The 26,832-nt window shown below is 51.4% G+C and overlaps 1 protein-coding gene across 1 annotated transcript in view; it reads left to right on the forward strand.

Moving 5' to 3' along the window:
- EIF5B (eukaryotic translation initiation factor 5B) overlaps window positions 1-26,832 on the forward strand; it is a 1,211,079-nt gene that overhangs the window by 527,077 nt on the left and 657,170 nt on the right. Inside the window, exon 10 of the mRNA XM_069636688.1 lies at window positions 22,343-22,632. Coding sequence (XP_069492789.1) covers window positions 22,343-22,632 — 290 coding nt within the window. The remainder of the gene's footprint in view (window positions 1-22,342; window positions 22,633-26,832) is intronic.

Genomic DNA, 26,832 nt, shown 5'->3' on the forward strand with positions numbered 1-26,832 from the left:
TGCTGGCGTCTCGTCACTGCGTCTTCTTCCAATGTTCCTCTGCAGTGGTCGACTCTGCCTCTAGTCCCAAAAACATTACTTTTTATGAGATTTCCCATTCATTCATAGCATATGCCGTCAATCACACAGCAGGGTGGCTGTCCTTTTAGGACAGCCAGCTGGCCAATCGGGACTGGTTTCACTAAGGCACACCTAGAGACAAAGGACTGGGAGATTTCGGGACCCTCCCTCACTTCCTGCCTTTCCAGACACACTGGAGCCTGGGCAGGCTTCAAGGCTGAAGCCCGCCAAAGACAAAATGCACAAAGAACTCAAACTTCCTTCAACTAAAAAAAGCCCAGAAGAAACTAATAAACAGAAAATGGCGAAAAAAGAAGACGGAAGCCATTTTGGGAAAATGGACACCCATGCTTGCAGTAAAAATGCACTGTCAGGCAAGAATTGATCTAGTAACCCTGGGTGAGACTACACAACACTTGTCCTCTCTGTATTAGGTAAGCCACCTATTGGTATAGGTCTATACTACACAATTTGGTAGTGTGACTGATCAGCCAGACTTATCTCAAGTGGGGTAAATGTGAGCTGTAGCAATGAAATCCACCAATACAAGTATCCAAATAACACTTACACTCAAGATTTTTAGTTACAATGATTATTTATTTGTTATTTTTAAATGAGCATTATTTAAAAAGCGTAATGTGCATTAATAAAAATACACTTCAAAATGCTTTCTCAGAATCAACCCAAAGCAAGTAGATACTCTTTAGAGATGCTTCATACAAACTTCCTACACCTGAGGGGACTTCACTAACTCGGACAGTAATGGCATTTATCTATCACTTGTGCACTTTGTAAATTCTAAGTTTGGCAGAAAGGAAAGGCTAGGGGAAGAAAAAAGGTTAAACAGGTTATCAGAGCATGTGAGCACTTTATATTGTCCAATGAAGTCTAGATAAAAGACTTTCCCAGCAATATTAGTTTAAAACCAATGCATCATCTATGAGGGACAGTAAGAATCAAAGTCAATGGAATAGAAGAGTCTGCTGGGGGATAGCAAAGCCAAAGTCAATGGGAGCAAAGTCTAACGAGCTGAGGCACATCTTGGATAGTAAAATGTCTTGCACAAAGTTAGTTTGTTGAATGAGAAAATCACTGTAGGGTCACAAGTTGTAACACTTGTGAAAGTTAGAGCTGAGATCAACTCAGAAAACAAAGCTACTGTAAGTCCCAACTGAGAAAAGCATGCTACCTACAATGAGAGTACAAGTAGCCCAAAGTCAGAACAGTACTTTGGTTAGAAGAGGGTCCAGCTGGTTGCAGTGATGCAGAACCTGTGTTCCTTGGCCTCAGTCGTCGGGATAAGTGGGAGGACGTCTCGTCTGGGGACTCTTGCAGCACCAATTTGATGGTCGGCGGCAGCTACGGGCTCTCTTGAGATCAGCAGCACTTTACGGTTTCAGCGCTTGGTAAACGGCACCACCGCAGATCTTGGACACCGGTTGGGCTTCCTTCACTCCTCGACTCCAGTGCTCTGGTGAGGTGACTCTAGCTTGGGTCGTCCTGCTTCAGGAGGATTTCTAGACCCCTGGCACTCAGTCACTGCAGCAGCAAAGAAGCACAGCCAGTTGGGGAAGGTCTTCCAGCAAAGTTGGTCTCTGGGTTAGTTGGTCCCACTAACCCATGGGAAGAAGTTGTGCTTTCCGGAGCTTCTCCTGTCGATTTAGAAAAAGGAGTTTCAGCACAGCAGAAGGGCTTCTCTGTGCAGTTCAACGGTCCAGGAGGATGCCGCAAGCTTCATTCAGTTTCTTCATCGGGATGTCCTTCCCAGTGGTCGACTCTGTCTCCAGTCCAAGAAGCCTCGCCTTTTCAGAAGTTTTCTCCCATTCATGCAAAGCCTAGCTGTCACTCACACAGCAAGGTAGCTGTCCTGCAAGGATGGCCAGCCAGCCATCAGGACTGGGTGCATTTAGGTAACCATGGAGACAAAGGACAGGGGAGTTTCGGGCACCTCCCTCACTTCCTGCCCTTGCAGACACACTGGAGCCAGAGGCAGGTTTAAGTACTGAAACCCACCAAAGGCAAAACAAACAAAGGGCTTAAACCTGGTTTGGCACGCAGAGTAAAACCCAAGAAAGATCTCACAAACAGAAAATGGTGAAAAAAGACGACCAGAGCCATTTTGACAAAATGGTCACCCATGGGGGGGCTATACTGCAGCTGAGGATTCAGCCTGCGGTAGAAAAGCACAATGGTAGGAAAACCACTGCCACCAGCCATTTAAAGTAGTGAAGGTAACATAATTGTTTTTATGAGTAAGTAGGAAAAGGGGCTAAGTAACCCCCCAGCACTGCACACAAGTTTGGGTGTGCTGGACCTACAAAGAGAAAAGGTAAGTAAAGTCAATATCACTTTAATATTCTTGGGAACTGTAGTTCACCCAAGTAAAGGTATTTAAACCTTATGGGAAATCTAAAGGATTTATCTGCGACACTGCACTGAAGGTGCTGGGTGTCACCATGCAAAAAGTAGATGCCTATGGAGTTTGTCAGACTCCCAAAAAAATGAAACTGATAATCCAAATCAGGTAAAAACACATGATTGAGTGAGAAAAAGGGCTCACTCACCCCAGGGTTAAAATTAAAAAATCCTAAAGTCCTGCAAAAGAGCTGGGGGTTTCTAAGGTTGAAGGGAATTAGGACAGAAATGAGAATTCCCCCTAACATGCACACTGGTAGTAAACCTAAACCACTGCTACCAGCCATGTAAAGTATGCTAGTGTAACAAAAAGAGGTCACATGCAAAGGGGGATGTGCTGGTCCCACAAAGAGAAAGGTAAGTAAGATTGGGATCGTTTTACTAGTCTTGGGAACGGTAGTTCACCCAAGAAAATGTATTTAAACATTTAGAGAAGTCCAGGGGACTTCTCAGTGGCACTACACCAAAGGTGCTGTGTGTCACTATACAAAAAGCAGATGCCTACAGAGTTTGTCAGAATCCATTAAACAGTAAAACACAAAAATCCCAGTCAGGAAAAATACATAAGGGAGTGAGAAAAAGGCCCCACTCAAATCAGGAGGAAATATATCACAAGCCCTAAGTCCAGCGAAAGAGCTGGGGGTCTTTAAGGTTGATGGGACTTAGTGCAGAAAAGAAAATTCTCCCTAACAATGGGTACAGTGGACGTCACACTAGGGATAGTAAGTATTACAAACCTTGAAGTATTACAAATTCTTTGTGGAAAGGTCCTTCTTAAGATTTACTCTGCGTGCCAAACCAGGTTTGGTCCCATTGTTCACTTTGCCTTTGGTGAGATTCCCGAGTGAAGCCCGTCTCTGGCGCCAGCGTGTCTGGGGTGGGCAGGAAGTGAGGGAGGTGCCCGAAACTCCCTGTGCTTAGTCCCCTAGGAGACCCAAATGCACTCTGTGGTGATTGGCTGGCTGACTGTCCAGCAAGGACAGCCACCCTGCTGGTTGAGTGACAGCTAGGCCGGAATGAATGGGAGAGAACTGAATAAAAGGGGAGTCTTTTGGCTTGGAAGGCAGAGTCGACCACTGGATGAAGGAACCGAAGAAGAGCTTGAAGAGGACACCTGCCGCAACTCCTGGAACGTTGGTTTGCCCGGTGAAGCCCTGATGCAGTGCCGAAACGCCAAGTTCGCATCGACAGAGAAGCCCCTGCAAGGGCGACTTCTCCCTTTGTGCTGGTGGGACCAATCAACAACAAAGTAAGCCACCTGGACACCCATCTCGGAGCTGGTTGAATTTCCTCAGTTTCTGCAGGAAACTGGATAGCCAGGGAGGAGGGACACCAGATTGTGTGCATTATTTTTTAGCTGGCCTAAAGCTTTTAGAAGATCCTCCGGTTTCCCACGAAGCAGGACTGACCAAGCCTGAGCCCCCTCAGCAGAGTGCGTAACCCCAGAAGGAATGACAATCCACCTTGACCGCCAAGAACAACTCTGTTGCTGTTTGCAGTAGCTGAAATGCAAAACAGCCACTGAAAGTGAAGTGTGCTGGTTGCGGGTTTTGGCAGTCCTAGTGCATTGCAGGAGTCCCCCCAACGTCCTCCCTCATGTCCCCACGTCTGAGGCCCAGGAACAGTGAGATCTGCAGAGCTGCACAGGAACGGAAGTCACCAGCGACATCTTTTCTTCTTTTTTAAAATGTTTATTTTAAACCAAGGCAGGGTGACAACGATACAGTGTAAGCAAATCATGTAAAGCACTTTCAACAATCCTCTCCAAATCCTCGCCTGCCGGCTCCCTCCCCCTGGCCCCCCCTTAGTCCGGGGACTCTTCTCCTTGATTTGCCTGTTCTGTGGCTCCTTCAGCTATGTTCCCCTTTCAGGGAACTTCCCTGTCTCTCAGGGCCCACCGGGTATTGATGGGCTTGTAGGTCAATGCAGGACATTTCTGGTCATACTCCAGCACTGGGGCCCAAATGTTCTGAAAGTGGTGGAGGACTCCGGCCCTTGCCGCTGTTACCTTCTCCACGATCAATATATCCCATAGTTTCATATCCCAATTGTGGGGGAAAGGGCCGTCAGGGGCTTTCCAGAAGCGGGCAAGCACTATTTTCCCCGCTAGGAGGCATTGAGTCAGCAGTTTAGCTCTGTTTCCAGAGCGCGGATAGATCCCGGGAACCGGGACTCCTGGCAGGATGGGCTCAAGCTCCAGCGGGAGAGCTGTCTGGGTAATCTGTTCAATTGTAGCTAAGCATAGTTTCCAGAATTGTTGGATCTTTGGGCATGTCCACCACATGTGGAAAAAGGAGCCCGGTTCACTGCACCCTCTCCAGCAAGTATAGTCAACCAGGGGGTTCATATGGTGGAGCCTGAGAAGGGGGGGGTAGTACCAGCGCAGCAGTATCTTGTATGCGCATTCCCTGTTGGTGACACAAGTGGATGAGGTGTGTGCTCTGGTCCAGATATCCACCCAGGCCTGGTCCTCAACCGGGTGTCCCAGGTCAGCCTCCCACTGGGCCAAACATCGGGTTTGTAAAGCCAGGAAGTCCCCTAGGAATCATCTACATAGGGTAGAAATCCTGCCTCGGCTGGGAGGTCCTTGAGAGTTCATTCGAGGGGGGGTGAGGGAGCGTGTAGCTGCCCGGAGGGTTTGGGGATGGGCGCACCAGTGACGTAGCTGGATGTACGTAAATCTGTCTTTCCTAGAATCAGAACATTTCCTTAATTTGTTCAAATGTGCGAGGTAGTTTTCCCGCATACAGCTGTTCCAAGGTTTCGAGGCCTCCCTCTATCCAATTCTGGAAGTTGCAGGGGTTCGCCCCGGGAGATAAGGTTGAGTTGTGGAAGATTGGTGATAGGGGGCTCAGTCCCCTTTGGATTCCCTTATGTTTTAGTGCCCAGTCCCAGGAGTTCAGGGTTTGCTTAGTCGCCAGTAGGAGTCCCTTCCATCATTCTCTGAGGGGAGGTGGCATATGTGGAAGAAACCGCAGTGGGAGTGGGAGCCATGATTGCTCCAATTCCACCCATCTGGGGCGTTCCGTGGTTATCTGCCACGCAGGGATGTGTGCCAATTGCGCTGCTACCCAGTCGAATTGTAGGTCTGGGACCCGTAGCCCGCCCAGTCTTGCGCTGCCTAGCATTGTTTTTTGGGGGATCTTGGCTTTTTTGCCACTCCAGATAAACCTGAGCATTTTCCTCTGCAAGTCGTGAAGGGCTCGTGCTGCGATTGCCACTGGGAGGGAAGAGCAGGCGTAAAGGAATCTCGGGAGTAAGTCCATTTTGCAGGCTGTTATGCGTCCCATCATTGAGATTTCTTGGTTCGTCCAGCGCTTCAGATCCCCTTCTAATTCCCTTAAAAGCCGAGGAAAGTTGACCTGGTACGTGTCTTTCGGGTTCGCGAGAATGTGGACTACCAGGTAAGGGATGGCCCTTCTCTTCCACGCAATTGCACATATTAGGGCCAGCGCCTCCCGCTCCTCTGGGGAGAGGCAGACGCCCAAGGCCACCGATTTGGTGAAGTTGACAGAAAGCAGGTAGCCTCCCCATAGCTGGTTATTTCAGTCAGGGCATGCTTTAGTGAGGAGCGGGCCTCCGAGATTGCGAGCAACACGTCATCTGCGTATAAGGCAATTTTGTGCTTAGATGGACTGACCTGGGGGCCCTTGATCTGGCTATTCAGCCTGATCCTCTGAGCTAAGGGTTCCATAATAAGTGCAAAAAGCAGTGGTGATAGCGGGCAGCCCTGTCTGGTTCCGCAAGTCAGGGGGATTGGGGCAGAGAGTGAGACGTTGATCCTCAGGAAGGTCTTTGGCGATTTATAGTTGGCCAGTACCGTAGCCTGGAACGCCGGGCCAAACCCAAAGGCCTCCTGGGAGAGACTCATAAACGACCAGTCCACCCTGTCAAATGCCTTGATGGCATCTAGGGCCATCAGTACCAGCCTCTGGGCGCTTCGGGAGGCGAGGTCTACCAAGGTTAAGGCTCTGCGGACATTGTCTCCTGCTGCTCTGTTCAAAATTAAGCCTGCCTGATCGGGGTGAATTATGTTTATTGAATTTATATAGCGCTTTACGCAAAAGCGCTTTACAGAATAACAACAAGATACACAATGTAAAGAAGCTTATTACATACATGAAACAAACCAGAAGTACAGTATATGGAACAATTTACTCAAGGGGGCGGGGGGAGATAGGGGTGGAGGGGGAAGGTTAAGGGTATGAGAATCAGGTTCGATGCTATCAGGGTGGGAGATGGGGGGGGGGGGGAGGAGTGGGAGAATCCCAGGTGGCCTCTTGCCCTCTAGGTGGCAGTGGCCAGTGAGGTCAGTGGGAGGAGGGGGAGGTGAGTGGAGGGGGGGTAGGGGTTTGGGGAGGGGAGAGGGGGGTAAGGAGAGAGTCAGGGAGGGGAGTGAAGAAGAAGGGATTTCAGGGAGGAGCGGAAGGATGAGTAGGTGGAGGAGGAGCAGATGGAGAGAAGTAGGGAGTTCCAGTGGAGGGGGGCCAGGAGTTGGAAGGAGCGGAAGCGCGAGGCAGCGCAAGGGGCAGGGGGTACTGTGAGAAGGTAGAGATCAGCGGACTGGTGAGAACGGGAGGGATGGTAAAATGAGAGGAGGGAAGAGAGATAAGGGGGGTGAGGTCATGGAGAGATTTGTAGACAAGACAGAGGAATTGAAATTTCAGTTGTGAGAGGAAGGGAAGCCAGCCGAGTTGAGAGAGAGAGAGGCAGAAATAGTCACAAGGGCCGAGAAGACATAGAGTACGGATGGAGGAGTGGTAGATGGATTTTAGGGGAGTCAGGTGAGAGGCGGGGAGACCAAAAAGAAGAGAGGAGCAGTAGAAAAGGCAGGAGAAAATAATGGAGGAAATTAGGAGTTTAGAAGCGTGGAAGGTGAGGGAGGAGCAGATCTTGCGGATGTTGAACAGGTGGTGCCGACAGGCGCGAGAGGTTAGGGAGATATGGTTAGAAAAGGAGAGAGAGGGGTCCAGGTGGAGGCCGAGATTGCGGGCGTGGGACGAGATGGGGAGTTTGGAAGGGGGAAAGTAGATGGAGGGGGGTGGGGAGGTAGTGTTAGGAGGGAAGAAAAGTACTTCAGTCTTGTCAGTGTTGAGGGAAAGAAAGTGGGAAGACATACAGTTTTTTATGGCCGTGAGGCAGGAAGAAAGAGTATTGTGGAGGTCAGCAGTGAAGGAAGAGAAGGAGAGGAAGAGTTGGGTGTCATTGGCGTAGAAGTGGTGAGAGATGCCGAAGGAAGAGATGACAGGGGCGAGAAGGGAGGTATAGAGAGAGAAGAGAAAGGGTCCAAGTACAGAACCCTGAGGGACTCTGTACCTCAGGGGGAGGCTGTCTGAGGTACTGCCACCCCAGGAGACCGCAAAAGATCGGTTGGAGAGGTAAGAGGAGAGCCAGGAGAGGACAGTGCCTTTGAAGCCAAAGGAGGACCGAGTGCTGAGAAGTAAGGGGTGGTCAACATTGTCGAAAGCAGCAGAGAGGTCAAGGAGGATTAGAAGTGAGGATTGTTTGGCGTAGCGTGCAGAGAGGAGGGAGTTAAGTACGTGAGTGAGGGCAGTCTCAGTGGAGTGTTTAGGGCGGAACCCAGACTGAGAGGGGGGGGGGGAGTGCGAGGAGGCAAAAGATGAGAGTTGAGAGTATGCTAGGCGCTCGAGGAGCTTAGAGATGAAGGGGAGAAGGGAGATTGGTCGGAAGTTCGAGGGGATAAGAGGGTTAGCAGAGGGCTTTTGCAGGATAGGGATGATGGTGGCGTGTTTGAAAGCGGAGGGAAAGGAGGCAGAGGACAGACAGATGTTAAAGAAGGCGGTTAGGTAGGGGATAAGGAAGGGGTAGACTTTGGGGATGAGGGAGGTGGGGATAGGATCAGACGGGGCAGCAGTGCAGCGGGGTGAGTTTTGGATGGGAGACACAGGCTGGGGTGATAGGAGAGAAAGTGGACATAATAGCAGAGGTGGGAAGGGAAGGGTGGGGGGGAGGGGGAAAAGGAGAGGTGAGGATGGTCTGGCAAAGAGAGAATTTTGGAAGAGAAGAAGTTGGCAAAGTCAGAGGGAGAGAGGGGGGGAGTTCGTCGAAGGGTCAGAAGTAGGAGGGGAGAGAAGACGAGAGAGGGTCTGGAAGATACGGCGGGGGTGAGAAGCTTTTGATTGGAGGAGGTTAGAGTAGGAGCGCTTGGCAGATGTAAGGCAGAAGTCGTAGTGGGAGTGATAAGAGAAGTATGAGGATTGGTTAGCCTGAGAAGGGGATTTGAGCCAGCGTCTTTCAAGGCGACGGAGGAGGCAACACATTGACTGAAGGTGAGAGGATAGCCAGGGTTGGGAAGGTTTGCGAGAGGGTGAGAAGGAAGTGAGAGGATAGAGTTGGTCGAGACTGGAGGATATAGAGGAGGACAGGGAGGAAAGGGCGTCGTCGGCGGAGAGGGATGAGAAGTGAGGGAGAGGGGGGAGGGAGGAGGTGCAGGAGTCGAGGACGAGAGAAGGGTTGAAATTGCAAAGATCGTGACGTGAGAAGGAGGGCGATGAGGGAGTGGGGGAGGACAGGAGGAAGGAGGGGTGAGGGAGAAGGAGAGAAGGGCGTAATCAGAGAGATAGTTGTGGAGGGACGAAACAGGGGAGGGAGAGTGAGTTGAGAGGAAGATGAGATCGAGAGTGGAGCCAGAGGAGTGCGTGCGTGGGGAGGGGGGTTGGAAGTGGAGAGAGGAGGTAGGAGGAGAGGAGAGGAGAGGGGAGGGATGAGATGAGGTAGAGAGAGGGAGGTTGAAGTCGCAAAGGACAGAGAGAGGAGTAGTGGAGGGAGAAATGAGGGAGAGAAGATGGTCAAGGTCATCATAGAAGGAAGAGAGGGGCCCAGGGGGTCTGTAGATGACTAAGAAGGAGATAGCGTGGGGGTGAGTAAAGGATTCATATAGAAATTCGAAGGAGAAGGTGGGAAGAGGAATGGAGGGAGATGAGGAGAGACATTTAGGGTGAAAGAGGAGGCCGACAATGCCTCCGCGACCGGAGGGGCGTGGGACGTGAGAGAAGGAGGAAGAGGGGGTGGAGAGAGATGCAGGAACAGTGGATTTGAAGGGGGGAATCCAGATCTCAGTGATGCAGAGGAAGTGCAGGTTGAGTCGGAAGAAGAGGTCAAGAGCCGCGGTGGGTTTATTGCAGATGGAACGGGCATTCCATAGGGCAATGTTCATGATGCTGGAGGGATGGACAGTGGGGAGACGGACGAGGTTGGGGCGAGAAGGGATGGGGCGAGGGGGGAGGGGTGGGCATGTAGGGAGGTAAGAGTGGGGGGCATGAAGATGGGTGGGAGGAAAAGGAGGGGGAAGAGGGAGAGGAAGAGTGGGAGGGTGGTCAATGAAGGGGAAGGGCAGATAGTATGCATGACAAGAGTAGGATGAGGGTGATAGCTGGTGGTCACTCGGCAGAGTAGCGACGATTGGAGGAAGTGTAAGGAGCAGGTAGGTAGAGGGTGGGTGAGAGGGCGGGGGAGGAAGAGGCAGTAGAGTGTGGGGAGCATGGCAGGGTACTGTCACTTGTAACCAGTAGAGCAGGTAGGCTGGGTCGCTAGATGGTTTGCGACAGTGCAGGGGGTCCTTGGTGAGGAGGTGGGGTGAAGCGCTGGTGGAGCAGATGCAGTTAAAGGGGTGTGAGGTCAGTACGGCTACAGGTGAGGGGGGTACAGCAGGCTGAGTAAGGGACAGTCCGAGGCTGGAGAGGTGCCAGGAATAGTGCGTCAGGGCAATCCGTTGTAGGAGGGAGGCACAGCACGGGGTGGGAGTGGTAGGGGGGGGAGAAGCCGGAAGCTGCAGTATCGGTAGTTGGCACGGCCTCAGTAGGGGCCCCACAGATGTCAGGGGCTGGGGGCTGTGACTACTGGGCGCTGGAGTAGTCACTGGTGCGAGTAGGCGCTGGTAGGGGCAGGTGACTCACTGGACCCAATGGGGGTAGCCCGTAGTTAGGATGATGCTCCGGTAGGCGCAACCCCAGCTGTGGAGCACCGAGCTGCCTCAGCCTGTGGGGCCGCGCCAAGAATGATGCACCGGAAGGTGGTATTGGAGGGAGGCCTTGTCAAGATTAGGCGTCCGGTGAGGATGACAGTAGAGGAGATGTCTTGTGCTGCAATTTCAGCGGCAGGCACGGCCTCTGCAGAGTGAAGTTCCGGATGGTGGTGGTGGATGGTGGATATCTCGGGGAGTATGCGTGATAGGCGATTAGCAAGGATTTTGGAGTATAGTTTAGCGTCTATATTCAGCAGGGTTATTGGCCTATAAGAGGCCGGGTCCCTTGGGTCCTTCCCTGGTTTGGGTAGGAGGACGGTAGTGAAGTCCTGCATTGAGGGGGTCACCAACCCCGTTTCCCTAAAGGAGTTGAAGAGTGCCACCAGCGGGGGGGACCAGCTGGGGTTTGAATATTTTGTATAACTTGGAGGAGAATCCGTCTGGGCCAGGGCCCGGGATTTAAGGGACTTAATGGCTTCCTCGACCTCCTCACCTGTAATGGGCACCTCCAGGCTCTTTCTGGTCGAATCGTGTAGTCGGGACAGGGCTGCTCCCCGCAGGTATTCCTTCTGTTTAGATTGGTCCCGCGGTGGTGCTGTCATTACTTGGGCTATGTGGTCCAACGCTAGCTGTTGTTTTTTCAGTTCCGCATATTGGATCACTCCATGTGGATCACGCAGTCCGATAATGGTGTTGGCACATGTTGTTTTGGCCAGTTTAATTACAAGCAGCTTGTGCGCCTTATTGTTCTTCGCATAATAGAATTGTTGGCCTTGGTCATGAGTTGTGCGGTGTGTTCGGCTTAGTGGGCCTCTAGCTTCTTTCTGGCAGTGCTGATGCCTCGCTGTCTCCTGGGGGACCAGCCTTTTTCCTTGTGAGTTTCCTCTGCTGCTTTGAGTTCCTCCTCAAGGACCAGCTGGGCCTGTCGCCTGTTATGATGGAAGGCCACCCCCTGCGCGATCAGTTCTCCCCTAATCACCGCCGTCAGGGCATCCCACTTGTTTGCCGGGGAGGTGTCTATGACTGGGTTTTCTCTGAGTACGTTTTTGATCGCCATTGCGATCTTGTCTCTTAGAGACATATCATTATGAATTGGATCGTAAAGAGTCAATCTACGTGGAGAGTTGGGCTTGGGTTCCTGTGCCCGGATCTCCATGATTACTGGGGCCTGATCAGATAGGATCCTCGGGCCGGTAGATACTTAATTGGCATAGGCAAGCGTCTGGGGGGATGTCCGGAGGAGGTCAATCCTTGAGAAGGTTTGGTGAACGTAGGAATAGAAAGAGTAGTCTTTTTCGGAGGGGTGAAGCACCCGCCATGAGTCCTACATCCAGGGATCTAAATAGATGTAGAAGGCTGAGCACCTGAGCAAAATCTCCAGGGGTGTTGGGAGGGCGGGGGTGAGATTTATCTTTCGTAGGGTCTGGTACTCCGTTGAAATTTCCCCCGATAATGGCTTGGCCTTCTATGAAGCGAGAGAGGGAGGAGCCCAGTGAGTTGTAAAAAGCTGTTTACCCAGAATTGGGGGCATATACTGAAATAAAGGTGTACAGGTCTCCCAGCAATAGACATTTGATTGCTGTAAATCGGCCTTCCGGGCATGTTTTTGTTTCCAGGACCTGGGGGTTTAGGCCCCTCTTGAAAAGAATTGCAGTACCTTCCTTTTTAGAGCCTCCTGAGGCGAAGAACTGGAGTGGGTATGGTCGGGAGCGGAGGCGCCCAAAGTCCGCCAGTAGTACGCGAGTCTCCTGAAGCAGGGCCACCGCTGCATTTTTGTCCTGAAGTTTGTGTAGTATCGACTTCCGTTTGGTGGGGGAGTTCAGCCCATTGACGTTAAGGGAGAGAAATGTTAGGTTTTGATGCTCCTGGGCTGGGTCCCTCCCCGTTGCTGTGTCCGGGGGGAAAGGGGGGGATCAGAAGAGAGGGTTAACTGCCATCCCGAGTGAAAGCCAAAAGTGTGTCATCCTGCTCTTGGGGTTTTAACACGAGCCCCCAACGACGACGGGGGAGGGTGGGGGGAGACGTAGGTTCGGCCAATCCCCTGGCCAACCGGGCCAATCAAGTAGGTAAAGGTAATATGGGATTCCAAGAACTCGGAGGTGCAATGTACCTTGGAAATGGGCATGGACCGTGGGTGGGGCCCGCTGCAATGGTTGTAAGCTGGGTCAGGATTAGTGATTTTCTTTAGGACAGAGCTGGATAGTTGGTGAAAGCATGAAGCAGAGTTCCGCAGGATGTAGTCCTGCACCTGATTACCACCTCCTATTGCTTCGCGGCACCTCGACCAGGAGGATCGCCTGGGCTTTGGGGAGAGAGCAGCTCCCGTGTCATTGGTGACCTCCGGGCTTGGCGAAGCGGGCTCTTTGGGTGAGGATGGGTGGAGGACTTTGTTAGCATCTTCGAGGTGGCCGATTCTCCGTAAGGTGCAATTGTATGAAAACTGTAGGGCAGTTGGAAATAGCCATCTATATTGAACCTGGTGCTCCTGTAGGAAGAGAATCAGAGGCCGGAGAGATTTCCTCTTTTGGAGAGTAAGGAGCGAGAGGTCTAGATAGATCGGTATGTTCTAGCTTAGTGGTGAGTACCGTCATGCAGGATCTAAATTCAGACTTGATATCAGCCACGAAAGCCAGTATAAACCCATTAGTAGCAAGGGCTTCTCCTTCTTGGGGTTTCTGCAGGGTGAGCTTGGAGGGGTCGAGTTTCTTTACCCTATCCGTTGACGTGAACATTGTGGCGATATCCGAGTTCTTGCCAGCTTTTGATTGTTTAGCCATAGTGACAGTTTGGAGGAGGGGTGAATGATGCTGAGGTTTCCCGTTGGTGTAAGGTTTGGGAGGCTATTTGGGAGGCTATTGACTGAGGCCAGAGTGTTGTGATTCTGTAATTTGTTGGAGTGGGAGATCCGATATAGGTGTTCTCATAGGTTGCGGCCTCCCATTGCCGGTTGAGGAAGAAAGGGAGACTATGGTTCTTCCGGTAAGGAGTGGGTTGTGATGTCGTTCCTTGCTCCTTGGGATGTGGTAGAGAAGGGGGATGAAGATGTGGGCCGGGGCGCCCCAGGAAGTGAGTGGGGGGAAGTAGAGGTATCAGAGCTGCCACGGGAGCGCACCAGTTCAGTGTAGCCTCCAGTTTTTGAGGGGCCCCTATGGGCCACCAGGGTTGGTAAGTTGACTGGGCCCAGAGATGTGAGGGGCGGGGGGGAAGAGCGGCTGCCCTGTCAGCGATGGAGGGAGGACCCGGGGAAGTCCAGGTCCCCACGTGTCCCCCTTAGGAGAGTGGGCAAGAGGCAGAGGGCCCCCGCAGCTTATTGGAAGATCACCAAGCCCTACCGTCTGAGGCTTGTCTCACTCCCTCACATGGAGCCACGGCAGCAGCCAGCCGGAGCTCTTGGATCCAGGGGGATTACGCAATTTGATCTTCCGGAGAGCCGCGGTATTGGGAAGCTGATTGGGGCTGCAGGTATTTGGCCACACACTTTAATGCTGCACCTTAGTTATCTTCTTTGTGCCGGCATGCGCGTATTTGTATCGGCGGGCTCTCCGCTTCAGTGCTGCGGGCTCAGTGAAGGCGGAGCTGTGCGGGCAGAACGAGGGAAATCCCCGGCCCCTCCTCCAGGTACGGGCTCAGTTCGGCCTGCCAGGCGGGGTGTCAGCTGCCGTACACGGAGGCCCTCCAATGGTAGGGGACCGCTGAGAGGCCTAAAGCGAGTGGGCGCCTCTCCTCTCCTCACTCTGTCCCCAGCTGTTCTCGGGCTCTGCATTCCCATCCGCCATTTTGGAACCCTCAGGGCGGCAGGCGGAGAGGCGGCAGGAGATTCCTGCTTGTGCGTCGCCGAGTTCGGTTGGCGGCACTTCGGAATCGATTAACATATGCCCCTAGGTCCATGCAGCATCGTTGGGATTTGCTTTGTCCGGCTAAGCACTACGACCACATTTAATTAATGAAGCAGCGGGCATCTCACAGAGGCCATCAGAGGAGCGTCTGCATCGTCGGCGCTCCAAGCCACACCCTCTGCATCTTTTCTTCTTTACCAAGGTACTGTAAATCAAGTCTAAGAGAACTTACCTCTTACTGTAGAAGTGCTTGTAACTTTCACAAGTATAATCAGCTTGTGGCCCTACATTTGATTCTTCTTTTCATCAAAGACTCCTAAGAACTTGTGCAAAGACTTTTCCATTTACTTACCAGAAGTGATGTATCCTATCCAAGACTTTTGCCCATTGACTTTGGCTTAGCCTATTGAATTGCATGACTTCTAGTGATCTCTAAAAGTATTTGCACTGCTTAGGAATATAAAGTGTTCTGAATGCCAACAGTAAGATATTTATGTTCCCAGCACCCTTTTTACTGAAGTCACCTGTAGGTGTAGGTTGTGTCTGTTGGCCATCCCCAAAGTAGAAGCCACTCTCCCCACAGACGCATCTCTGACTGGGTCGGGGGCTCACCAACTTCAACAGACGGCGCATGGCGTGTGGTCCCCAGCAGTAGCATCCAATCACATCAACCTGTTGGAATTGCTAGCAGTGTTCAAGGCCCTGAAGGCCTTCCAGACACACCTCCAGTGGAAGACGGTTCTAGTCCTCGAGGGCAGTTGTACGGCCATTTATTACTTAACTAAACAAGGGGGCAATCACTCTCTAGGGCTGTACAAACTGTTCCAGAACATATGGAAGTGGGCTCTCAAACACAAAATGTTCCTCCTTTCACAACATGTTCCAGGGGAACTCAATCTTCTAGCGGACGCACTCAGCAGAGATTGCTACCCATAGAGCGCGAGTGGCAGCTACAGGAGGACATTGTACTCAACGTCTTCGCTGTATGGGGCTTCCCAGAGGTCGACTTGTTTGCCACTCTGGAGAACGCCCAATGCCCAGATTACGCCTCCAGGTACCCTCAGAACTGCTCCAAGGGGAACGGTCTTTGGATAACATGGTTTGGGAAATTTGTCTATGCTTTTCCCCCAATTCCCCTGCTCAACAGATTAGTGCACAAGATGCACCAAGAGCCAGTCGGGATGATTCTGGTGGCCCTCATGTGGGCCCGCCAGCCTTGGTTCTCCCATCTCATGGCAATGGCAGTCTTCCCTCCCAGGAAGCTGCCGTGCAGGTACAACATGCTGTCTCAAGACCAGGGAGAAACACTACATCCATGGCCTCAAACTCTCAACTTGGTAGCCTGGCTCCTGAGGTCATAGAGTTCCGGCAACCCTCACCTGGGTCAGAACATACTGGATTTCCGCTATATGTTTCTCCACAGTTGAGCTTTTTATCAGGACATCATCCACATAGGCCACATTACCCCTTTCATCCAAGTCGGGCATAGCCTTATGTAGGAAGATGTTCAATTTGTTGCCAGAGTTGATGTATCCGAAGGGAGTCTGGGTCCATGTGTCCTGCTGCCCCCCGAAGGTAAAGGCCAGCTTCTATTAGTCCTCCCTACAGACAGGCACAGTCCAGTACCCATTGGTCAGGTCAATGGCAGTGTATACCTTTTGACCCCTGGATCTGGGCCAGCCGTTGGTCAATGTATGGGAGAGGCCATCGGGACATGTGGACCCGTTTATTTAGCTCCCTAAGGTCAGCACAGAGTCTCCTCTGGACGTTCGGTGTTAAAATCCCCAGCACCGGATTATTAAAGGTTCTGTGCACTGGACGAATTATCCCACGGGACTCAAGGTTTTTGATGATTTCTGTCAGGGACTCCATGGATGCGAGAGGCACGCGATATTGTTTCACAAACACTGGAGTCATTCCTGAGTCCATGGGAATTGTTGTATGGATTCCGGTGCAACCAGTCGTACGAGTCCACCGCAAAGAAATTTTGAAAATCTAAGAACACCCGTTTCAACTTTTGCTTTTGCTTCGGAGTCTTGCAGGCATCAGTTAGGTCGACACGCTCTTCAACCATTTGCCTGAAGCCTGGAAAGGCTTCCGGTTTTGCTATCTCAGCAGCCTCCTCCAGCTGGGTGGAGAGGTCTCTGGTTAGATTATTGACCTGGACAGAGGGTTTCAGGTAGGAGAGGCAGTCCTTGTGGACCTGGAATATCACCTCATCCTGCCTGATGTCACAGGTCACCTCTTCCTCACCGTAAGGGCCGGAAGAGTACATCAGGAAATTCCCCCCTTGCCGGGTGAAGATCCTGTCTGGTGGGATGTCATTGTCACTGTCAAAACAGTAATTGGGGATTGGTCCTATCAGTTAATTTCCTAGATCCATGGAAAAATGTCGGTCATCAACCGCCATTCCAATAATGGTGCCTGCGGCCAGATTGATACTCCTAAGGTCGCTGTTATCCATCAATATTGGAAGTGTTTTGTTCTACATTGACTGCTGGTGTTGGGTTTAAGCCCAACCCCTGCTGTTGGAGATGGGCATTGAGGTGTACATATGCGTAAGGATTTTACATTTTCTGTCCTCTTTTAATTTTTAATTCAAGTGGGAATAGTCTGGTCTGTCCTGCTTTGGTGACGATCTCTCCAATTTGAACTTCAACTGCATACGGCAGCAGTTGGGCTGACCAAAATGCTTTTTCTGAAACATCAAAGTCCATGGGATTGCCCCTAGTCGGGACCAGGCTTTCTAATTTATCAAGTCCACATTAATGGCCAAATGATTGAGGATGTCACTGCCTAAATAGAATGCAGAAGGGACTTCTTGCACGACCCAACAATTATGTTCTATGCTTTTGTTCCCTATAGAAATTTTGAGCATACACCTGTTAGGCAGGAGATGTTTGGAATTGGGAGTTTCCAGGCCCGTTTCCCACTTAATGATCAATTTAAATGTGGGAATGGCTTCTCTGATGAAGCTCTTACCGTTGTTCACGCACACTCGGCCGAGAACAGACTCCTTCCCCTCATTTAACTGAATAGAGATGAACAACTGTTCTCTAATTTTCTGAATATCAGCTAAACTTTGAGCTGGTTTCTCACCACTTTTGACTATATAATTGGGATCTTCAGATTGTGAATCAGTATAAAATTTCAAAGTATTTCCTTCCAGTGTGGAATGCCAATTGAAACTGGATGGAAGGTTGATTTTCAAGAATAGAGAGGAGTTCCCATCACCAGTTTGTTGTCCTACAGCAATTACTGTCACGTTGGGTATTTCATTGTTCTGATAATGAAACTCCGTATGATCAGGTTTTTGTTCAACCATGTGGCATGTGCCATTTAAACCAACATAGTTGACACACTGTTTGAATTTTATTGGCCTTTTAGTCTGAGTCCAGAGGACCTTGTTCACACAGTGTCTATTGGGGGGGACCACCTGCGCAGGATGTCATTCCCTAGTAGACCAGGTGTGCCCTCTGGAGTCATGACTATGACAGGGTTTCACTTATGTCACCCAACTTTTATTTCCAAATCCGCTCTCCCCTCAACAGGAATTTCATTCCCGTTGAAGTTCTGAAGTTGTCCAGGGAGAGGGGTGAGAGGGATCTGGCATCTCTGCCCCCTTCCTGAATTTAGCTGATCAAAGGCCCTTTTTGACAGAAGAGTGGCTTGGGATCGAGTGTCCACGAGCGCCGAAAAAGTACACTGTCCTTGCACTTGGACCAGGGAATAAAATCTACCCTCCTTGTCAAGTGGGCAAAGGTAATGTGCATTTTGGGCAAGCTGGGTGGTCAATTTCTTTACTTTGGACTCCAACACAGAGGTAGTTTGGGCATAATTCTGTGTTGGAGTTTGAGAATCTAAAAGCAAAATTTTACATTCTGATATTTGGGGAGTTTCGGGCTCCTTCTTTTTTGATTCTGGGGTCCCCCTCCTCATCCCCCTTTCTTGGAGGCAGTCACCAGAACTGATTCGGGAAGTTTGGGAATCCTCTTTCAATACTTGATTCTCTGGATGCTCATTCTGGGGTTCAAGGATGGGCAATTCTGAATCAGTCCCCACACCAGCCCAGTCTTCATTTAGATCTCTTGGGACCCATTTTTCTTTGGGAGGAGTTCCCCTGTCCCTGAAGGAGACGATTTTGTTTCTCAGAATCCTCTGAGGATTCTTCCCCCTAAAAACTGGAGGACACTAACTTCCTCCACAAAAATGGGCCTTTTTAAGGTCTTTATTTCTCCTACGCACCCTCTGTTCCCTAGGTTGCAGATTTTCAGGGGCAGGAGATTTTTGTTCCGGTTCCTGGGTGTCCAGGGGATTTTCACGAATGAGGAAGGAGCTTCCCTTAGGGCTTTACAGTCCCCTTCCCCCTGTGCCGCCTCCTCTGGAACCAGTGAGTTGTCCGGGTTCTCTCCCCGTCATTGTTCTGGGGTGCCAGACCCTTGGTTTGTGGGGTTCTGAGCCACCATGTTCATCTGACGGTTCTGTTGAGCCCTCAACATGCAACACAGATCCTGGGTAAGGTTCTGGACCTGGCGCTCCAGTTGGGACACCCGTTCCGGCTGGTACGGGGGACTCTGTTCAAATCTAGGTGGATCGCGGGAAGGGTAACTATCCCTTCTCCCGTAGGACCCTGGATATTGTGAATTTTGGTAACCCTCCACCCTTGGCCTCCCCTCTCCCAGATTGGGTTGTCTGGGCTCCTGAAAGTGGGGAAAGAAAGGAGGGTTGTCCTGCAGGTTGGGGTTTTGTAGGTCCCAGGGAAAGAAACTTAACCCAGCGTTTGCGGGATTACTGGCCTCCTGGGGGGAAGTTAGGAGGGAAGTTTCCCGGGGCGGTACTTACCTGATTGGATCTCCCCCCCCCTTGGGCTGGGGGAGTCCATACATACCCTAAGATTGGTTGGTTGCCCTTGTATCTGGGACTTATATAATCGGGGGAGTTAGGGGTCCCATTGGGTGTTGGGGGGGGATTACCTCCCTGACTGCCACCCGTTTGTGATTGGCCTGAAGGCCTTCTGGGTCTCTGATTTTGCTGATTTTGTGTAGGTACATTTTTAGGCTCCCCCCATCTCTAGGTCTAAAATGGGGGCAACCTTCACCTCTGCTACCTTAGCAGCAGGGGTGTTGGCTGGCTTGGGTTTTTTTGGTCTGATTTTTGTTTTCTGCAGGTTTTTGGACTTCATATATGCGAGTCGCCTGCTCTATGACCCAGTCCAGAGATCTTTTATTGTGGAAGTCCCTCACCAGCTGGGTCATTATATACTTTGGGAGTGCATGAAAGAAGGAAGTTATAAACTCCCTGCTGTCCATGCGCACCCTCCTAGCGGTTTGTGCGAAGGCGCATTTTAGCTCCTGCACAACTTCTCGTGGGGCCTGATCTTCCCCGCACTGCAGATTGTAGGCCGCTTTGCGAGCCTCTTGGGGGTTTCTCTGGGCAAAAAAGTGTTTCAAGATGGCCACCCTGTAGGTGGACCATCTTGAATCGTTCTGGTCCTCCAGTCCAGCAAAGAAGCTGGAGTACTCAGGAGAGAACGTCCATTTAACATACTCTATGCTGTTCCGGTTGTCTTTTAGGTGGAAAGTGTTCTTCATCTGCTCATAGAGTTCCAAGTGTTCCCAGACAGAATATTTTGAGTTTTTGTGGTATGGGGTTATGAAACTCCTAATGGCCTTAATCTGCCTAATGGGGTCTTTTGTCATAACTCTCTTGAGTTTATTTTCCTTCTTAGGCTTAGTCACCCGAGTCCACTCCCCCTCAGAGGCACTGCTACTTAGGTCCCTGCCTCATTATCTAGGCGCTCCCTGATTCTGCGAGTTTGAGAGGGGCTCGCAGAATGTTGGGGCCTAGTTACTTCACTCCTGCGGCGCACAGGAGAGTAGTCTTTTGATCTTTTGACTCCTCCCTGCTCCCAGGGTTGGCAGTTTGGTTTGGGCACCCTCAGCCAATTTTTGTTGTAGGGGACTCACCTCATGAGTTTGCATTTTTGGTTTGGGTCTTTTCTTCCAGAGCACTTTCTACCCGTCTGGCGTGCTCAAATATATTTCAATATTCTGTTTGGAGTTCATTTAGTTTCTGGAGGCCTAACTCACTTCCCTATAACTGTTTATAAATTGCTTACTTCCTGGCATAGGGCGTCTTTCTCCTGATTTAGGGTGCCCCTCTGTTCAGCCAGGTCATCCCTTTGTTTCTTGATGGTATTTCATTTCTGGCGTTCTTGATCAAATTCTGCTTGAGTGGAGGTCTCTCATAATTTATTATTTTCCTCTTTCAACCTTTCGACCTGATCTTGCAGCATGGTGATTTGTCCTGAGCAGGCCCTGTTATATGTTAATTGTTGAGTCGGCTTCTGTTGACTCTCTCTTAGAGAGTCAACCTTTTCCTGACACTGTTTTTACTGCTTTTAGTTGGGCCTCTGTCTACATTATTCTGCTGTTGGAGAGCCAAGTCCTCTTTTAATTTTATGATGTAATTTCCAGATTCTACCTCCAAATCTTGGCTCTTTTGTAATATTTGTTCTGCTAATTTTGACATAGCCTAGAGCTGGAGTTTCTTTGAATTACTGATCTTTGACACTTTGTAACTCAAAAAGTACAGCGTTTCCCGTGCAGGTAAAAGTGAAGTTTCTTGGGCCCTTTTTTAAGATTTAGCTTGACAGAACCGGTCGTTCCGGTGTCCTGCTTTCTTTTGCTGAAGTACAATGGAGTATAAATGGGCATGGCATGACCTTATCAATAACAGTAGTTTAATGAAGAACAGATGAAACTAGCGTCGGAGCAGCATTTTCTTCAAGGTAAAATATCCCCTTTTCAATGGGACTTTTTGCAACCAGTAGAGCAGTGCCGCTTTGATTTGCTTCTTTTTGGGTGCACACAAGATCACACACACAGGCACCTTTCTCTGTGCACTCCTTGTTCCAACTCGCCTATTTTGTGTTTGGCAAGATGGTGCAGCCACCCCTTTGTCGCGGCAAAAAGGCTGTTTTGAGGCCATGGTGCTCACAGGAGCCAGCACAGCCATTTTACTGTTGACTGCAGCTGCGCTGCTTGGTGATGTGGGGAATTACTGCTGAGTGGGTAAATATATCCCACGAAGATAAATATAGATATATTTTAAGTAATACTAGTGTGTGGCCATACCCTTGTTTGTTCTAACGTGTGTACTAAACTTTTAACCATTGTGCTCCCATCCTCAGAGTTTAGCCTTGGCTGCGCCTCTGTTTAACACCTGGACAATATGAGGACCAGAGGGTAAAGCCATTGCTTAGTTTAGGGCTGACTTCTGTCATACCTTGAACATTGGAACGCTTAACAGCAAGGAGAGTTTAGAACCCTAAAAATGCAGCCTAATGTTTGCTGGCCAAACCAGACACGTGAAGTTACCCTATTGAGCACTGGCATAGTAAATGTGATCACCAAATGGGTAATTACTGGAAGATTGAACATGTTTTACCTTAATGCCATGTGCATCAGAATGTACAAAGCTAATCTATGAAAGTGTCATCTTTACATGGAAATATAAAACCTTTTTTAAGCCTTTGAAGTCTTCTAGAATTTCTAAATATAGACATGACATCTTTGTTTCTTAAGGTTTCACGCTGCTTGAGGTGAGGAGCGAGGAGGAGGAAAAGCAGGTGTTCTTGAATTAGAGACTTGATACTTGTCGATTTCATATATGGGGCACTGTTGTGGAACAGCTAGCTACAAAGCAGAGGGTATTACATGGAAAGGGGAGGGATAAAAACTGTTCATAAAATGAGTTCATGCTTGTGACTAACTTGGTCCTTTTTTCAGTGTTAACATATGCAAAATAAAAATGTATTAAACTAAAATGAAAATAAAACATGCAGTTACTTTAATGATCTATCTGAATGATACAAGCACAGGATTAAGTCTGGCAGACTCAACATTTCCGTAAACTGAATTATTATTGCACTCAGGGATGCATTTTACGAGTCTGAAACATAAATGTATCAATGCTTGCAACTGAAAAAGTTGACTTGCCCTTTTCAAATTGAGGAAAGTTGCTCTAACATTTCTTTATCTGGCAGAACGGAAAACGGTTCACATTGAAGTTAAAGAAAGCAATGTAGAAGACGAGGAGGATGAAGAGGAAGACGAGGAGCGAGATAGTGATGAAGAGGAGGACGACGATGAAGACAGTGACAGCGAAGATGATGATGAAAAGGCCTCGGATAAGGAGTCTGAGACTCGGGTTGATGAAAAAAAAAACACAGACAAAAGGAGCAGCAAAGATTACAGTTCTGAGTCTGAATCTGATTCCGAGGATGATCGTACAAAGGAAGAGCGTGCTTATGACAAAGCAAAACAAAGAATAGAGGTACCAGTGCTTATTAACAGACCTTTTTGACTTCATGCAATTACAGGTTGCACTAGTCCACATATATGCAGTTTTGAGGTCTCGCTATGCAAATGTTGTTGCTTACACCATTCCTAGATCACACACCCCCCTCTCAGCCCCCCCCCCCATTTATCTGGTATCTAAATTTGAGAAATGCTGTACTTCCTGTTAGCTAATGATGTACCAAGCAAAAAAAGTGTGGCGGTTTCTATGTCTCAAACGGCGAAGCAGGAAGGGCTGTATTTTGCAATAAGGCCTGATTTCTCTGCTTGTTTCCTTTTAAAAGTGCGTTTGTTGCAGAAGCATGATTGTTTGTGCAGATCCTTAATATTCTTAAATCAAGGACTCTGAAGATATGAAACCTGTGTTTACTTGTTGCCCCAAATTCAGGCTGTGCATGACTATAAACTCTTATGACCTGCTTGTGGGCAGAACTGAGCTCATGCGCTCCTACTTTTGGGTTATTTATGCCCTGTTCTCGGAGCCTTGGTTCTCCAGCATGGGGTCTGGCATGGATTCACATGCTCATGAATATTCCCCGTCGTCAGGCTGGGAATCCTCGGTAAAGAAAAAACCAGTATCAGTTTCGTTTCTGATCTGTCTTTCGTAGCAATAACCAATCACTGGTCTCTGCGTCATACTGACCACAGCCAATGACTGCCCTCTACCTAAGCACCGCCTCTGGCAGCCATCTTCAGATTTTTACCGCACGTTCATGTGTTGGGATCCTCGTGCTATTGCTCTCGAGCGTTAGTGCTATTTTTTCGCGCTTTTTTCACAAAAACTTCGATTCTTCGGTCAAAAGAGCCTCAAGCTCCACCGATCCTACATCCGATCTACGGGGACCCGTGTCGGATTCGTCTGTGCCCCTCAAGGGTGAAGATTTCGTCGAGCTACGCTTCGGAGGACTCCAGAAGCTTCTCAGGCCCGGTCTCGGAGATGGCCCAGGAGAAGGGAAGCTCGACGCCCGGAAAGCTGTTCAGGGTCTGCCCTGGATGCCAGCTGCAGAACGTCTTTAAGGAGGACGAACACTCTTTCTGCCTTTACTGCCTTCATGAGGACAAAACGCACGTGGAGAAGGACTGTGCGTTTTGCGGCAACATGTCGGAACGGACCATGAAGGACCGTCATCAACGTCTCGCCAACTGGCTGCAGGGTAAGAGCCCGTCTGGCGAGAAGAAGAAGAAATCCGAGCGGTCTTCTAAGACCTTTGAGGGCGCCCCGGCGACGGGGGCCCAACATAAGGCCAAGCACCGCGAGTCCGCTGGCACCGGGAGCGCCGAACGGTCGGGCTCTACGGGCGCCAGGCAGGGCGCACCCTCCCCGGCACCATCAACCACGAGCCAACGCTCTGGGTCGGGTAAGAGGAAGGCCGAGCACCCGGCGAAGCTCCTGGAGAGGCCCCGGTCGAGCTCGAAGGCAGAGGAGGAGCGTGGCAGTGCCCCCTCCCTCAAGGACAAGGCGGTGAGCGCACCTAGGGTGGTGAAGGCCTTGATCCATCCGACCAAGCCCTCTATCGAAACGGTCGCGGCGGCCCTGGCCCAGCCTGTGGAGGCTACTCCAGTGGTGGCGACCTCAGGGCCCAGAATCTCCCTGCCTCCTCGGAGGGAGTCTTCTTTTATGCCCATCGATAGGACCCCCGTGAAACCCTCCGTGGAGAAGAAGGGGGGGCAGGGCGTCGTCGTAGATTCGGCCTCAACCTCAGAAGAAGAGCTGGTCGAGGTCTTAAGCCACGGCCTAGGCGTGGAACAAGACCAGCCCGTCGGAATGGGTCCCGACGCAGGCGACGACGACGACATCGTCGAGGATGCCGACGGGGCCCCTGCTCGCCCGTCGGATTCCCCTCTGCCAGCGCCGCGAGACAACTCGGCGGCCATTTTGTTGGCCATACAGTCCTTATGCACTGAGATAAGGACGAGGCTACCGTTACCGACGGAGGAACCTCTCCCGTCGGGGGATCCAGAACCGGGACCTTCTGGTGTTCCCCCTGCCAAGAAAAGAAGGATCCATCCTCCACCTCCTTTTCAACCGTCGCGCCCCGTCCAGCCCTCCTCCCCGTCCACCCGAGGGGATGATACGGGGACTGACACGGCAGCGACGGGTACGGACGACGAGGCATACGACGAGGATTTTCCGTCGTCGCCCCCCACCAGGGCTTCTCCGCCCGACGAGATCGGATCTTTCCATTCCATGATCTCCAGGGCTTCCGAGCTTTTTTCAACTCTGCCCCGAGGAGAAGAAAAAGGAAGGCTTCCTTTATCAGCGGCGCGAGGCCAAGAGGAAGACGGTCCTCGCAGTGCCTCTGTTGGACGACATTTGGGATGAGGGCCTTTCCCTCCTCAAGAACCCTTCCACGACGCCAGCTAGAAGAGACCGGTACGAGAAGAAGTACCGGGTCCCGGACACGGCCCCCCTATGCCTCCGGGCGCAGCCTACCCCGGACTCCGTCGTCTCCGCGGCGGCCAGGAAGAAAGCGGGGGGGGGTGCGGCCTCCACATCGACTTCCCCGCCGGACGGCGAGGGAAAGAAATTGGATGCTATGGGACGTAGAGTCATCTCGTCGGCAGCGACGACGATTAAAGCGGCCAACGCCTTGGCTATCGTGGCCCGCTACGACAGGGAGCTCTGGTACAAGATGGCTCCCCTGCTGGATTTTCTGCCGGACGACAAGAGGGCTGAGGCCCTTGAGATCCTCCAGGAAGGTGAAGTGGCTTCGGACCACGCCATCACCGTGGTGACGGACATCGCCGACGCTGGGTTCCGCCAGCTAGGCAACGGCGTTTGCCTTCGACGTCGTGGATGGCTCAAAGCTACGGATTTTCGGCAGGACGTCCAGACCAGAGTCCTGGACATGCCCTTCGACGGGAACAACCTGTTTGGGAAGACGGTGGACGATTCCCTCCAGGCCATCAAGGCGGATACTGAGACGGCCCGGGCCCTGGGAGTCCTGCAGCAACGACGGACGCCCTTTCGGAGCGGCGGAGGCAAGGGCGCCTCCAAAGGTTCCGGTGGCGGTTTCGCTTCCTACCGTCAAGCGGCCCGCTCGTCGTCGCAAGAGGCCTACAGAGGACGAGGCAAGTCTAGCGGACCCCGCCGTCGTCGCCAAGGAGGTCAAGGCGGCAAGGCCGCGTCCAAGCAGGATTGAACCGGCCGTGGGGTCGGGCCCCCACCGAAGCACCCCGGTGGGAGGCCGGCTGGCGGGCTTCGTCAGCGTGTGGGAGTCCATCTCCACCGACCGTTGGGTGCTGGACGCCCTGGCCCGGGGCCACGCGCTCGAGTTTCAAAGAAGGTGCCCGCGCGTCCCCCCGTGGCCAGGAGAGAACTTCACGTCCCTCAACTTCTCCTGGAGGTAAAGGCGATGCTCAGAAAGGGCGCCATCGAACTCGTCCCAAAGAGGCTTCGGGGCTCCGGAGTCTACTCGCGATACTTCCTCGTGAAGAAGAAGACGGGAGGATGGCGCCCCATCCTAGACCTGCGACGGCTGAACAAGTTCATCAAGGCGCAGAAGTTCCGGATGGTCACCTTACAGCACGTCCTGGGTCAACTGGAGGAAGGAGACTTCCTGTCGTCGTTGGATTTGGAGGATGCCTACTTCCACATTCCAATCCTAAAGGGGCACCGAAAATTCCTCAGGTTCGTGGTCCAAGGGCGTCATTACCAGTTCAAAGCCCTTCCCTTCGGACTGCGGTCGGCACCCAGGGTATTCACCAAGTGCCTCGCACCGGTGGCGGCGCAGCTGCGCCGCGAGGGGATTCACGTCTACCCCTACCTGGACGACTGGCTCATCCGCGCCAAGACGAAGGAGCTCGCCGTGGTCCACACGGCAAGGACCGTCCAACTCCTCACGGACCTGGGATTCTCCGTGAACTACACCAAATCCCACCTGGTGCCCGCGCAAGTCGCACTGTTTCTGGGAGCGAGGCTCGACACAGTGTCCCTTCTGGCCTCCCCGTCGGAGGAGAGGACCAGGACCATCTTGGGCAAGGTGCAACGGATGCTGGTGGCCGACGCGGCCAAAGTGAGATCCATCAAGTCCCTCCTCGGGATGATGTCTTCCTGCATCTACCTCATTCCCATGTGCAGGCTCCGGATGCGCCCGTTGCAAGAATTCCTGGATGCGCGCTGGATCCAGACGACGGGCAGCTTCGAAGAAAGGATCAAGCTCGACGAGAGTTTCCG

Source organism: Ambystoma mexicanum, chromosome 7p (genome assembly GCF_040938575.1).
Source record: "Ambystoma mexicanum isolate Mex_15411 chromosome 7p, UKY_AmexF1_1, whole genome shotgun sequence".
Lineage (NCBI taxonomy): Eukaryota > Metazoa > Chordata > Amphibia > Caudata > Ambystomatidae > Ambystoma > Ambystoma mexicanum.